Source organism: Podarcis vaucheri (genome assembly GCF_965113315.1).
Source record: "Podarcis vaucheri genome assembly, chromosome: 17".
Taxonomy (NCBI): domain Eukaryota; kingdom Metazoa; phylum Chordata; class Lepidosauria; order Squamata; family Lacertidae; genus Podarcis; species Podarcis vaucheri.
Genome location: NC_138755.1, coordinates 35184367 through 35200461, shown reverse-complemented (window position 1 = coordinate 35200461; position 16095 = coordinate 35184367). Strand labels below are relative to the sequence as shown.

The 16095-nt window shown below is 38.8% G+C and overlaps 1 protein-coding gene across 1 annotated transcript in view; it reads right to left on the bottom strand.

Annotated features, from left to right (window-relative positions):
* Positions 1–1595: 1595 nt before the first annotated feature.
* Positions 1596–16095, bottom strand: part of TEX15 (testis expressed 15, meiosis and synapsis associated) — a 33512-nt gene continuing 19012 nt past the window's right edge. The window contains exons 7-9 of the mRNA XM_082204457.1: positions 9793–15419; positions 6316–6380; positions 1596–3102 (exon numbers count right to left, since the gene is read on the bottom strand). Of these exons, the coding sequence (XP_082060583.1) occupies positions 1995–3102; positions 6316–6380; positions 9793–15419 (6800 nt within the window). The 3' untranslated portion in view covers positions 1596–1994. The remainder of the gene's footprint in view (positions 3103–6315; positions 6381–9792; positions 15420–16095) is intronic.

The following is a 16095-nucleotide window of genomic DNA, read 5'->3' as shown; positions in this document are numbered from 1 at the left end:
TTTATATACCACCCTTCATCAAAAGATCTCAGGGCAGTTCGCAGAATTAAACATCAGGTCCCACAGTGCCAACAACTATCTAATGTCATGCCCCAAACCATGAATACAGGCTGCAGTCTTCTGGACTTTAAAAAATACTTTCTGTGGAATTAGCACAAGTCTCAGGATGAGATTTTAACAGCCCTAGTTTGGCTTTGTTACAGTGCTGAGTGGAGTTATCCTCTCTTTTCCACACAGATATGGCTGAACATTTTCCCTGAGGAATGCAGAGATGAACCCATGTCTCTTCCAAAAAGTGGTAGTAGTGCAGAGGAACTGCAGCAAGTCCAGTGTAGCTACCAGTCCCAATCTTATCTGGGTTAATGTTATGACACAGCTACATATGACACAGCTGTTCATCAAAGTCCATGCCCACCAAAAAACATGTCTACAGTAAGAAACTACTCTAGAGAAATTATACCTCTGCTCACCCATTTTACCTGCTGTTTTCACACAAGGTTTGTGTCATTAAAGTTCAGTGTGTGTATAAGAGTGCATTGTGCAATCACTTGCGAGATGCTTCACAGGAACAGAATCACAAATGAAATATCCCACTGAAATAAAATGTGGCTTGAGTCTAATTATTACTATTATGCTTTACTAATTTCAGCTGTACCCCAATTTAGATTGTGTAAAACTGTGCAGAATTGTGTTCCAAATAAACTGCCCAGTATTAAGTTATAAAGATTCTGAAATATTCAGATTTGGCTTTTTCTTAAGTTTTAATTTTGGTTGAAAAGGCAAGGCAACAGCCTTTAAGTTATTAATATCAAATTTAAATAAGTAAGTATTTTAATCAAGTAAAAAAAGAAGGGACAAAAAATTTCTATGCAAATGATTCAACCAAGAATAGAAAGAGGACTACTGTCAGGCAGCTGAAAATAAAAACAGGATTTATACCTTTAACCATTATAATGAAAGTACTGGCCTTTGTTCCATATGTAACATCACAACCCTTTGCTCTGCTGTAAAGTGCAGCAACATCTATAATTACTTGCGTAACATCCAAAGGGCAGATTCAGCAGTTATGACTTCACAGTATTGGCAATAAATAGCATGTGGGGCATCTATGGGTGTTTCATTTCTGGATGCTATGCTTACTATAACAGCACAAGTATCTGCTTGAATTATCATAGAATCAGAGTTGGAAGAGACCACAAGGGCCATCGAGTCCAACCCCCTGCCAAGCAGGAAACACCATCAGAGCACTCCTGACATATGGTTGTCAAGCCTCTGCTTAAAGACCTCCAAAGTAGGAGACTCCACCACACTCCTTGGCAGCAAATTCCACTGTTGAACAGCTCTTACTGTCAGGAAGTTCTTCCTAATGTTTAGGTGGAATCTTCTTTCTTGTAGTTTGGATCCATTGCTCCGTGTCCGCTTCTCTGGAGCAGCAGAAAACAACCTTTCTCCCTCCTCTATGTGACATCCTTTTATATATTTGAACATGGCTATCATATCACCCCTTAACCTCCTCTTCTCCAGGCTAAACATGCCCAGCTCCCTTAGCCGTTCCTCATAAATTATAAATGATGAACCAGTACAGGACCAGTCTGTTAACTTTCAAATAAAGTTTATTTCCTTCAGGGCTTAAAAAAAATTCTTAAACCACTCTCCTAGGATACATTAGTCCAAGGTCTAGGTCAGGACTGCTTTTAAAGGAATGAAAGCTAAAAGAATACGATAAAGTAACAGCTATGGTGTTCAACATGCCTCCAAGGGCTGGTTCATATGGAAATGCCCCCCAGAACCATGCATGCGTTGCACTGGCTCGATATTACTTGGTTGATTCACAAAAAGGTATTTAAGCATCTGACTCATGTCAAATGTATCATGTTGATCTTACTAGATTTTTACTAGACACATACTAATGGGAAACTAAATACCACTTTAAAAAAACACACACGCTCATTTTAAAAATTGCTTTAGTTCCTACTGTATGTATGTAGTTCCTATTATGTAGTTCCTACATAACCTTCTGAGCCGTTATTGGAAGGATACGGAAAAGCAACTTGTGTCCAAGGCTGATTTTCTGTATACCATGATGGCTGTTGCCAATTGCTATATGGAAAGGCCATGGCAGAACTGAAATAACCATACATTGGATAGGTTTGGGCTAAGTTAAACCTTTGTGAGTCTCCAACACTGAAATGACTAAAAGTCTGTGAACAAAACATACTAGACTCTGTGTTATACACTATGCTTGTAGCTGTGGACATGCCATGTGTCAGGGGATTCATTTCACAGGAATTTAATTCTTGGTATGCCTGAGTTACTGAGTGAGTATTGCAATGATTTTGGTATAAGTACCAAGAGGAATAAGGATAAACTGCACCATAAATATGCACAGGAGAACTCTGCAACTGAGAGGCTTCCTCAATATGTTCATTTTGATTTAAAGGTGAAAATTTAGTTTTGTTATTTTCACTGTACGATGGTTCCATCTGCAAATGCTCCAATTCCATGGCTTTATTTAGTTCTGTCATCACTGTGGAATCTAAATTATATGGGGTTGTGCAGTTGGGGGTCACATTTCTTTCCTGTCCACATTCCGCTTCGTTTCGATCAGATTTTAGAGGTGAACTCAAAGCTGTGCTACATTCAGGCATTAAATGTGAAGCATCTCTCAGGGCATCTGATTTTAAGTTATGGTGCTCATTTAGCGTACCCAACACAGAATTAGCATCTTCTCTAGTAGGAGAGTTTTCAGGAGATTGTTGTAATAACTCAACTGTCACTGAAGGTAAAGAAAGACTTTCACCTCCCTCATTGTGGGATGCAATATATTCTTGGTCAGGGTCTTTTGCATTCCAGCCGCTCTGGTTGAAATCTTTTAGATCTGTTAGATTCTGCTGACCAGCTAATGTGTTTGAACAAATGAACTTTGGTTCTGAGGCATTTGGTGAAGATTGAATGCTTTCACAGGGATAAGCAACTTTTAACTGTGAAGGTGAGATTGGTCCTGTCTCTCTCAAATTGCCAGGTTTTTTATTCCACATATTGTCTGTTGATATGCTTAACTGTAGTTCTTTCTCTTTGGGGAAATTATATTTTCCGCTCACTCTGCAAAACAAAAATCAAACTTTTTTTTTAAGTGATTTTTTTAAACACAAGAATATCAATGTTCTATTAGAATTAGGACCTGATCTGAATTTACTCGATGCACAAAAACATAAATTGTTTATGTATTTATTTCTAAACATTTGCTTGGTCCCTATTTTTATAATCTTGTAATATATTTTGTTTCAATACTAACATTTCAAGGTGGAAACAGAGCATCACTATTCTCCAGCTGTCTTAAGCGTGAATAATGGAAAAGAAAAGGTGTGGGTAGCTAATATTGTGGGTTACTAGATTCATCAAATGATCTGGACATGGGTTATCATAATCAAATAAAAACGTGTGTTAGCTTGATAAAAACATGAGAAAAGCCAGCTGGCTCAGACCAATGGTTAATCTAGTCCAGCATCCTATACACACAGTGGCCAATTAGACATCTGTGGGAAACCAGCAAGTAAGATTTGAGCATAAAAGCACTCTCCCCTCCTGTGGTTTCCAGCAACTGGCATTCAGAAAGATTGCTGCCTCCAACTGTGGAAGCAAAGCTATCATGGCTAGTAGCCTTTCATAGCCCTCTTCTCCATGAATTTGTCTGATTCCCTTTTAAAGCCAAACAATCTAGTAGCCATCACTGCCTCCTATGGGAGTGAACATACTACACAGAGAATAAATGTCTTTGATCTGTCCTGAATTTTCAAACGCAGAGCTTCATTAGATATCAATGAATTCTAGTGTTGTGTACAAGACAGAAAAACTTTTCTCTATCCAATTTCTCCATGCCGTAATTTTAAAAACTTCCATCATATAACCTCTTACTCCCCTTTTCTCAAACTAAAAAGCCCCAAATACTGCTGCCTTTCTTCATAGGGGAGTTGCTCCATCCCTTTGGTGATTTGGGTTGCACTTTTCTGAACCTTCCCCAACTCTACAATATGTTTTTTGAGGTGAGGTGACCAGAATAGAACAGTACACAGTACTCCAAAAGTGGTCACACCAGATTTGTATAATCACATTATATCATATCATATCATTTATCATATCATATCACATCACATTATCAGCAGATTTAATTCCTTTCTTAATGATCCCTATCATAGAAATTAACTTTTTTGCTGCTGCTACATACTGTGTCAACCTCAAATTCTTGTTCCTGATTTGTCACTGCCAGTGTAAATGAGAAATAAAGTGCCCCCCCCGCCCAACATCTATTGCTTTACAATTGTTTACATTCAATTGCACTTGCAATTTTACTGGCCTTTCACTCAGTTTGGAGGGGTCCTTTTGGAGCTCTTCACAATCTCTTTTTGTTTTAATGACCCTGAACAATTTACTCAAGGTGTATGTGAGAGAAACTTATTGGTCTACGTGTGCAGAATATTCAAATGTTATGTCCAATCCCCAAATCTTAATCCCTCAAAGGGTGTAGGGAATGTCTACCTCCAAATAAGGGAAACGTTTTAAAAGGCATTTACTAGATGGAATTTATAGAAGTAAAAAGCAAAAACAAGACAGGCTAAAGACCTCTCAGAAGTATGTTTCATCAACTTTAGATTTCGTGAAGATCTAATACTAGATCCAATACTGTTCAGCAGACCTTCCCACAGACAACACAAGTTTCTTCCATACAAGAGCACACAAATCATGTAACAGGAGAACAGAAACAAAAATGTGAATATTTTGCTTAAAATTCAAGTTATCTATCTGGTTGTTCAAGAATGAAATTTCTTTCAAGAAAAACATATGAATCCTCAGAGATAATGTTTTCTCAGGTTACGTTTTATGAAGAGAATGACTTTTAAAAAACAAAGGAGGCTGTTTCTTGACCAGATCTATATGATGATATTCAAATGAACAACTTGGCTGTATAAACGTGGATAGCGGAGTTTATTTTAACCAAGGTCCACAAGGAATTTCACGTGAAAGGCTACTTTGGCAGCTGGTTAAAAAAAATATGGCATATCAAAAATGCAGGGAAAAATCAACCCATGTGTTCCATCAATGCAAGACTTTTTACTGTGCAAAGGAACTTTCTTTTCTCTCAGTGTGTACCCCCTAAATCTGTTCTGGCATTTCCCTCAACCCTTTGAAACAAATCTGCGATGGCACAGGGTTCATGTGGGGAGACAGTACGTACATGTACTGTCTGTAAGGCATGCATTAATTGGCTTTCCAATGCCAGGATGTCCTATCAGCAACACAACTATTTTTGTGAATTGTCACTGTTAATAATTTAAATACCACTGTCTATACTCATCTGCATTTCATGTCCACCTCTCTGCTTACATTCTGTTCTAAATGTGTATCAAATAACAGTAATTAGAAGTCTTTTTAGATATGTGCACATTATATGCCAAATACTGTCTTCTTTCCTTCAACAGTCATGTAGAATCAGCCATTACAGTACCCTGCCACAGTAGGAGAGATGAGAAACAGGGACTTTCCCTCACCTCTGAAAGACCTGTCCCTGAACTGTTTCCGTCCCAGCTGCTTTTTATTTAAAAAAGTACTATTTAAGGTGCAGTATCTGAGTTTTGTGGTTGGTCTTTTAGATTTTAAGCCTGGGGGAAAGAACTGTCTTAGTTTAATTGTTTCTATGTAAGCCACCCTGGTTGCCTTTCCGGTGGCATTTTGTTTTTTAAAATCATTTTTAAATCCTATGCCCTTTAAAAAAGCGAGGTTTGGGGGGGTGCTTATTGGGTTGTTGCTTTTATTTTGATTATATATTTTGTGGTTTTATATTCTGGTTTTGTTCTGTAAACTGCCCTGACACCTTGGATATAGGGCGGTTTATAAATTCAATAAATAAGTAATTTTTTATTGGGTTTTCAAAATACAAGTACAAACCAAAACAGAATAAAAAATAAAATAATCTAAACATAAAAAGTATAACTCATAGAAATAAGGTAAACAGATGGAATTAAACAATCTAGCAATATAATCTAAAGGATAATTTCCAGAGTTCCATATATTGATTGATGGCTTAGAAAGCTGTTGTTGCAAGTGGTGATTTACAAACATACGCGATATAGTTCCAGCTGATAGCATGAAAGGCCTGGGAGCCTTTTTGGTTGAACAGTGCGATAGAAATCCTCTATATAAAGTTCTAACACTGAGAAAGGCCTGATCCACAAAATTTGTATGAAAAGTTATAGAAGGAACACGTTTCAAATAGGTCCACTAGGCACTGGTATTTTGTTACTGTTTTACTATGTATACCTTAAATTCCTGCTATTTTCATCTTCATTTATCTTTTCTGTGGTTGTCATCAGTGAATCAGCAATCTAATAAATTAAAATAGGAAAACAAACCGATGTAAGTATATTATGCAAGTTAATTCTTTTAACACTTTTCTGTAAGTTCTATAAAATTGTAAAAACAATGGGAAAGCGTTTTGTGCTGTTGGACAAGACTTTAGATTGGATCATGAGACTCTGTTCCCATTATTCCTTACCACTGGCCCTGCTAGCTAGGGAGGATGGGATTTGTAGTCCAAAAACAGCTGGAGACCCAAGTCTGGGAAACACTGTTATTGATTTTACAAATCACTTTGAGGGTTGTTTTCTTCTTTCTACAAGTGGTGTATTATTTTTATGAAACAAAGGAATGATTATATTCTCTATTTCAGTTCTGCAAAACAAAACTTCTTAACTAGAAGTAATGGTACCACTGATGTAAATTTCCTTGCTAATTCCAGTTGTGCATATATTTCCCTTAGCCTTGCACATACACTATGTAAAAGAAGTTAAGTTTACTAACTCCCTCCTGCCCCCACCTTATACTATAGGTAAAGGTAAAGGTACCCCTGCCCGAACGGGCCAGTCTTGACAGACTGTGGGGTTTGTGCGCCCATCTCACATTTATTGGCCGGGGGCCAGCGCTGTCCGGGGACACTTCCGGGTCACGTGGCCAGCGTGACATCGCTGCTCTGGCGAGCCAGAGCCGCACACGGAACGCCGTTTACCTTCCCGCTGGTAAGCGGTACCTATTTATCTACTTGCACCCGGAGGTGCTTTCGAACTGCTAGGTGGGCAGGCGCTGGGACCGAACAGCGGAAGCGCACCCCGCCGCGGGGATTCGAACCGCCGACCTTTCGATCGGCAAGCCCTAGGCGTTGAGGCTTTAGCCCACAGCGCCACCCGCGTCCCTATACTATATACAATATCAATTTCTCACATCGAATATAACTGATCCGAAAAAGAACTTTATGATCTGAAAATAGAGAGGCATGTACTTTTATAACCCAAGAAAATCTTTAATAAAAGGGGGAGGAAAAACATTTCCCTTCTTAGTAGTATCTTCAGATACAAGTGTTTAATTGTATATTAATCATACACTTAAAGGCAGGAGGAAACCTCTTCAAACCTCCATAACTGCAATAGTATGTGGGCTAGTTTGTGACACCAGATTATTTTATTTGGTTTTACAAAACCGTAATAATGTTCCTTATGGTGGCCTTACACAACATTGATCCAATGCTCTACTATCCAGATAAAAAAATTCCTTCCAGTAGCACCTTAGAGACCAAGTTTGTTACTGGTATGAGCTTTCGTGTCCGTGCACACTTCTACTTTCCAGGTGAGCCTAGACCAAAACTCATTCACTATGCGATTACTTTTTCTTTTTATGGTTATTGCTGTTTTTCCTTTTGTTATTTTTCTGAATGATGCCATGGCCTATGATGATGATGTTTATGGATTACCGTATTTTTCGCTCTATAACACGCATCTGACCATAACACGCATGTAGTTTTTAGAGGAGGAAAACGAGGAAAAAATATTCTAAATGAAACAGTGGATGTATGATTTTTATGGTTCATGCTGTGGCCACAGACATGTGATCTGACAGTGAGTTTGGGGTAGCCCAATGCAAAAATCCTGAGGATCCATGTGGATCCGTGCTTTGTAACCACGTTTTAAGTGGGGAGGGAAGGAAAAGAACTCAAGGGACAAGGAGCTTTTCCGCGGGGAGGAGGGAGGGAAAGAGCACTGTTGCTTTAAAGGTATACTTAAGGTATTTGCCCTGTGCCTGGGTTTTTTCCATTTAACAGTTTGCAGCCTTTTCCTTCCGCTCCTTGTTTTGAGGCAGAATAGATTTGAGCAAGTGAGGAGGACTTGGATTGCAGGGGATTCGCCATTAGTGCTCCTCCTTGCAGCCTGAATGATAAGCAACCACCAGCAGCAATAGAATAGAGCACAAAAAAGCGGTAGGGGCACTAGGACCCAGACAATGCTCAAATCTATCCTGCCTGAAAACAATCTGCTCCAGCCCAGCCGATCAGCTGAGACGCGGGGGATTTGCGAAGTTTTCCCCTCTCCCTCATTCCCTCCCCAGCCTTTTTTTTTACTTCCTGGTTTTCACTGCGTGGCTCAGAACTCGAGGTTGGTTTTATTTTGCTGCTGGTTGCTTAAATTTTATCTTTCCTGCCGTCTCTCTGCAGCCTCATTGCTCTGTTTAGAGAGCGTGCAGACCTTTGCTAGCGTCTGTCCCTCCTCCCGTGTAAGCGGCTCCCTCCTTCCTGGCTCCAGGTCGCTTTAAAGAAAGCAAAGTGAGAGCCTCGTAAAGCGTGTAAGTGGCTCCCGCTTTGCCTGACTGACGGCAGCCATGGCTCTGATCCGTGCATTCGCTCCTTAACACGCACAGGCATTTTCCCTTACTTTCTCGGAGCAAAAAAGTGCATGTTTTGGAGCGAAATTTACGGTACTTTTAGACAGATTCAGACTAAATGTTTCCAAAGGCTTGACCTCTTTGAGACTGTTCTATTTAAATCCTCACAAAGACCTGGAATGCACTCAGAAAGATACAAAGGATGACTTGCATCACTCCAGGGGTCTAACAATATACCTTGGGTCGGGCGGAACATGGAAAGCAGGCAGGCAGTAGAGGGCACTTTTGATACCTTAGCATAACATCTTTTCTCATGAGGAACGAGACTGCAGTAGTCCCAGTCCTTTGTGGGAAAATATAATCCCGCAGGACCTGAGGATTGTTTGCCACTTCCTACATCCTTTCCATGCCCCAACAAGGAGTTTTGGTGTTGGGCAGTGGGGAAGGCTGGGACAGCCCTGCTCCCATCAATCCTACATTTTTGGCAAGCTCTGTTTGAATATTTGCAACATCCCTATTTGAAATATTCGGTAATTTAATGTGCCCTTAATGTTTCTGGAATGCCACTAATACTACCCATCTTCCCATAAAAAGCTTAGTTAAGACATAAGCGGTCACTAGTCGCCACAATACAATTTCCAGTATCAGAGGCAGTGTTTATAAGAAATATTGCAAATGCTGGGCAATATACATACAGTGATACCTTGGGTTACATACGCTTCAGGTTACAGACTCCGCTAACCCAGAAATAGTGCTTCGGGTTAAGAACTTTGCTTCAGGATGAGAACAGAAATCGTGCTCCGGTGGCGCAGCAGCAGCGGGAGGCCCCATTAGCTAAAGTGGTGCTTCAGGTTAAGAACAGTTTCAGGTTAAGAACGGACCTCTGGAACGAATTAAGTACTTAACCCAAGGTACCACTGTACATTGTGACTAGTAGCCATGTGTAATGCTTGCAGCATTTTTGAAGAATTCTATCACCACATTTGTGAACAAAAATAATACATTAAATATATTTAGAACCAAATAAAAGTATGTATCATTGTCACTATATCATTCTTTAAAAACAGAAGTGGAGCCAAGTGGTTTTACCTTTATCTTTTTTGTACGCGAGGAATCACTCGTCTCCTCAGATGAACTGGAACAATCTTCTGAAGCAATACTGGCAGGTCTTTTGTGTTGAGACTGGGAATCTGAGGCCTGGGAAGCTGGTGGGCCACTGTTCCACATACTGTGTTTGGTGCTATGTTCTTCAGTGGTATCCAGACCTTGTCTTTTCAACTCGCAAGTTTTTCTCCAGTTTTTAACCATTTGATATATAACCAGCGGCAAAGGTGACTTTTCCTGTTTAGAACAGATAAACTTCATATGCTCAATAGTCTTCATTATTTTCATAACGTGAGCCATTTTTCCTAAATCCTTCCTTTCACACATCATCAATTTGTCAAGAAGTGAAGAAAACTGATTGTAGTTGTATTCTAGTTCAGACACAGTGCTTCCATAGTTTAAACTTATAGTATATGGTACCAAGTTGACGCACATAGAACTGAAGGACTTCGATGTTTGTAGCGCATTTTTAGTTTCTGAAAGTTCTTTAAGCTCCCTTGAGAAAAGATGAAGCGCATACGAGCAATTCAAATTTTTTGAGAAGCCATGAATAGCTTTCCACTCATTCTGAAGTTCAGAGATGGAAGAGTCTATAATTTCTATAAGGTTGCCTTTCCGGTAAGAGAAGGAAGCCATTTTTTCTTGACATCTTAAAAGTTCAGGTGTAAGTGATGTATCAAACCATAATAAACTTCGAAATCTTGGTTTATCTACTCTTCTTGCTATTGAGTTTTGGAGAAAAAGAACTGTTTCATATACCATTGTCATTTCAGCATACACTTCAACAGCTTCTGGTTTCAAAATGGTAGGATTTATGCCACCACTTTTCAAGAATCCCAGCACATTTTCTTTTGTGATCAAAACACTGTCACTCTCTTCCTGTAAAATCTGAAAATACTGTTTCAACATTTCCATATGCTCTGTACATCTGCACAGGAGCTGTTGTAATCTCTCAGTATCTGAAGACTGCACTTCATCTAATATTTCACCAATACAACCAATATCCTGGCGTAGAATAAGGGACTTTGTAATACAATAATTTGCCTCTTGTTGCTTGCTTGCCATTTCACAATTGCTAGAGTCCACTGAAGATTTCTTGAAAGTCTGTTCTTCAACAGCACCGCTGAAGTTTCTTCTTCCAAACTCCTCTATCATAAGCTGGTAAGTCTCATAGAGCTTAGATAGGTCAGCTTCATTTATTTTGATTGCTTGTCTTTCCTCACCTTTAAAATCTCCATTTATAAACTTAACTTTTTCTGTCCAAGCAAGACTTTTAGCAGCATCAAAAAATATGTGCTCAAGTCCAAACAGTGATGCTTTTATATTCACATCTTCACAGGTTTTTATGAATTCTACTTTTGTAGCAATAATATCCATTATGACCCAAAGATGCTCTTCCTTTTCTGCCCTCAGATTAATGCCAGGAGTTTTAGATTTGTTTATCAAATCTACTGTATTTTTTCTTGCATGTTCTAAGTCATCAAGAGTATCTCCAAAGTTAGCTCCACAAACATATGGGACAGAAAGGAAAAAATCAGAGCAATTGTAATTGCTTTTCATTGCTTGTTCACATTCCTTTATTTCTCGCCTCAACTTCAAGAAGGAATAGTAAGAATTATGTTCCCATCTTGTGTTATTAAAGGCATCCACTAATTGTTTGTGATGGAATTGTAACTCATTAAGAGCATTGTATTCTAGTCTTCTCTGAAAAGCAGGATAGAAATTTGATTGTTGTTGGTAACCTGACTCCCCACCAAACAACTCACTACACAGTGAATCATCATACCAAAGCAAGCTTCGGAAGGTTGGTACACCTTCTATAAGTCTCTTCTTATTTTCAATGAATTCAATGGTTTCCATTATAATCTGTAGTTCAATCAGGGATTCTATAGCAGAAGGTTTCAATTTATTAATAGTCTGCATCCTTCTTTCAGTACTCTCAAGTATCTCCCTCGAAACCAAGACATGTTCAGAAGAGCATTCCTGCTTTTTTTCAAAAGCTCTAACAAAGGAGGGAAGAACGCTTCTGCAAAATATAAGTTGTTCAAGTAATACATTCAAAGATGTGGTTTCATCTGCCTTTTTCAAGATCTCTGATATTTTAATGATAAAATCAAGGGATTTTTGTTCAAACCCTACTTCTGGATGTTTGATGTAATGACTGAGGTCTCTGCAGTTATTAAAAGGTTCATTTGAAAAACAGTTGTTTTCCAAGGACACAGGAGACAGTTTATAATCATTGGATGAAGCTTTGGCACTCAAACTTATCTTTATTTGCGGTGCTGGGGCTATTTCCAGAGCTTCGTTTTCATCAGAAAAAACATTTTCCAGCCTTATGGAAATATTATCTGGTTTTAAAATGTTCACTTTTGCAGGAGATTTTAATGCCGCTTGAACTGGCGTGGCAAGTTTAATTGCACTTGCCTTGATATCAGAGTCACAAGTCCTTTCATCTTTTCTTTTGTCTTCTTGATTGACACATGACTCCTTTTCCTCCACAGCTGTATTCAAATGTTTTGCACTATCTTTGCTTGTACATCTATTAACTTCAGAGCTGATGTCATGCTCTGTGCTTACCATGCTGGTACTTACATTTTCTTGGGTATTATATCCAGAGATGACATTTAAATGAATCTTCTGCTCATTGCTCATAATGTGTTTGTCACTGCTTGGCTTTGTACTTTTCAATTCCATGGTATCTAAGCTAGTAGATTTCTCGGAGGCTGTTTGAAGTTTAGTTAGTTTTGCATTTCTCATGTTATCACAGCTACAAGGCATATCTGAAACGCAGCTAGATGAGGATCCACATTGTAGGACTTCACATGATTCTGATGATTCACTTGATTTTTTCCTTCCAGCTTTTGCTAATATTTTTAAAGATTTCTGAACCCTTCGATGTGCTTTTCTCAAGTGAAACATTGCTCCATCTATTTTTTGAGAAAGATGTTTGTTTTTACATAACAATGCTTGAGTGTTAAGAGTATTCAAAACATTCTTAATATACTCTTCAGACTGCACAAATGTTTCAACTTGTCCCTTGGACGATGAAGAAAATATATACTCTTCTGAATTGCTCTGTTCTTTCCTTCTGTGATGTTTGGTATTTTTCTCCTGCAACCATTTCATATCCTTTTTATGTCCTGAACATTTCCCCATATCTGTCTTCATTCTGAAAGAGCTATGAGGGGAATTCAGTTTTGGCTGAATTATGTTGGTGATTGTAATCTGCAGGTCAGGACATACAAACAATTCAGGTTTTTCTTCCGAATCATTTTTATTCTCTTCCACAGAGGGCTTTCCAGAAACCTTTGTACTCTGACTAGGTTTTTCTAAGAGACTATCCCAATCCATACGCTCTTGTAAATAATGATACACATCCCTTTTCTCCCAATAGTTTCCATTTTTACATGGCTTCTGTGATGTGGAGATACATTTTTTACACTCTCCTAATGTATTTTCAAAGTCACTAACAACGTTCAGGTTCTGGTCATTTACCTCTAAATCCTGTTCAAATACTTCTAGACTATCATCTTCACAAGAGGAATTACTGTTCAACTCTTCAAAATTTGCATTTGAAAGACCTGAAATCTCAGACTGAGATTGAGGGTTTTTTAATTCTATATCCTTTATATTCTCCAAAGGTACAGGAACAGAGGTACTTATCACAGAGGCAGTGCAATGTTTTTCTTGATAAGTCACCATGTCTGTACCTTTAGTTAGAAATGCTTGGTTATCTAGGTCTTCACATTTTTCTTTGCTATTGTTTATCAGCTTTCCTTCTGTTGTTGAGCCTCTACCTTGACCACTGAAGTTAAAGTCAGAATCTGAGCTTTCTGAATCCAAAATTTCAGGCTTCCTTGAAGTCTCTATACAGCATTTTATATCACTTATCCAGTCCTCCTTGACAGAATCTTCTTTTTCTGATGTTTCCTCTGCTGAACTTTCTGTTGAGGAAGGCATCTGCATTGTAGGGGTATCTCTTTTACCTTTTTCTTCCAACTCGCTTGTGTAAATTTGATCAAAATCACTGGTACTTGCTGCGGTGTTTGTTTTACAGTTCCTTTGTTTATCAACAAATATTCCTGAGGAAAGAAGACATTCTTTGCTATCTCTAAAAATATTTTTATCCAATGAAACTGACTCAGGAAGACACACACTTTTCCCATTAAAATCTCTCATTACTGTGTCACTTCCACAGGGAGCTGGGGATTGATGCACGATTCTCTCTCCGATAGAATTATCTTTTACTTTCTCTATAGTACAGTAGTCTTTTTCACCTACTGAGCTGTTTGCTACTTCACATGCTGTATATATTGGTTTATTAATGATTACAGGTGCTTCAATCTTATTGAATTTTTCAAATTCTGTCACCGCATGGCACCCATTTTGTTCAAAATTCTCTGCATCCATTTGATTGTCTATAGACTGCTCACTGAGATCTTCATCCCAGACTTCTCCCATAACCTTTTCAGAAATCTGCAGTTTTTTACAAACTTCAGACTGTAATGTGTAATCTTGGAGACTACAACTGTTAGCACTATCATTCTGTTCTTCCTCTGATGAAGTAAAATTGTTTTGAGCACATTTTGTATCCAAATTGGTTGAGCAATGCATTTCAGAAATGTAAGCATCATCTTCTTGTAATTGGCTCTCCATTTCTCCTCCCATCTTATAATTGCCAAATGCTGCACTTTCTGGATTTTGGTCTGGAAATTTCCATTCATTAATCAATGTTTTAGAAGGATTTCGGTGTAATGAGGGCAATTTTGAATGTCTTGTTCCTTTTTCTCCTCTTACATCTTCCATAAGGGTTCTGTCTGAATTGTTAGTTTTGCAGACCTTTGATTTTAAAGAACTATCACCTACATAGGTTTTCAAACAGTGATCTGTATCAGTATTCTGAGAACCCAAAATGTTTTTGTTGACACTACTTAACCCTTGCTCACCATTCACTGGGGAATCTTTATTTCTGTTTAACACAGATGGTAATATAGTCCCTTCCAAATTTTCTTCCCAATATGTTTTCTCCATATATTGCTTCTGACCAACTGCATTCTTGGAGTTAAGAAGAAAATTCTCAGTTGCAGGATATGGCATGCTTAGAGTAGCAGATACTTTCATTTCCAAGTTATAGTCCAGCTCCTTCTCACACTGTGAAGATTGCTTCTCCAAGATTGCTTCTCCATTTTGCTTCTCTAGGACTTGTTCCCTTTTTTTTAACCTTGGATCCTTAATCAGTTTTGAAGTAATTACAGTACTTGAGCCGGTATCACAGGCAGGAGAAACTTCAGGATGAGTTTTCAAAGAAGAGTTTTTAATATTGGCACTTCTAACATTTCTGCTGACATCCAGATCAGGGGAACAATGAAGATTAATTTCCTTTGTTTCTATATGTGGGGAATCCCACCTTCCAGTAGATTTGGGCTTCATTTGGGTTTCAACTATAGAGCTGTTCCACTTCTGTTGGCCTCCAGAAAATGAAGGAGATGCATTATTTTCTGAGTTTACTGCACAGCCTATCGTGGGCTTTCTGAAATGTTCATAGATGAGTTGGCTTTTGCCTATCCTTGTCACTCGTGTACAGTTTTCCAGTGGTAGTCTTCTTCCTCTTCCTGTAAATACAAGGAAACAGATTAAAGTATAGGGTTGTGAAGGTATTTTTGACCAAACTATGTGCAGTATCTTCAGGTTAAAATGTGGCAGTTCTGGGAGTGATGCTTCCTATGACATCAAAGAACAGTTGCAAAGTATTGGCTACTGAGCAACTGAAACTTGACAAATTGATGTGCCTAACACTTCAACAAACCATTAATCTTCTTTTTAAAAAGAACAAACTGAACATTCACAACATTCTGTGAGGATAAAGGTCAGTCTGGATGGAAAACAACTTTGCGTAGACTGACTTTAAGGAAGGAACAGCTACACGGACAAGGAGAGTAGACGGGAAGAGAAGAAGGGGAGAAAGGCTAGAGAGCATCTGAGATCAGGCATGGGAAAGGAACAACTGGAGTGAATGACTTAAGAGTGCACTCACAATGATCCATCTGTAGCCATGGCCTGCATCCTGCCTTTTTAATTTGGCACCATATGCAAGTCATGCTGCTTTCACCAGAGATTTATACAACATCAAATTCAAGCTGTGGTTGCAAAGGCACAACTGGGAGCACTTGCTGCCATGGCTTTACCAGTGCCATGCGTGGCAACATACATCAGTTTAGCGACGGGTGGGTGTGGCCTGTCCAAAGCCGTGTTGCAAGCCAACTGGGGAGGCCTGACAAGCCTAATTAT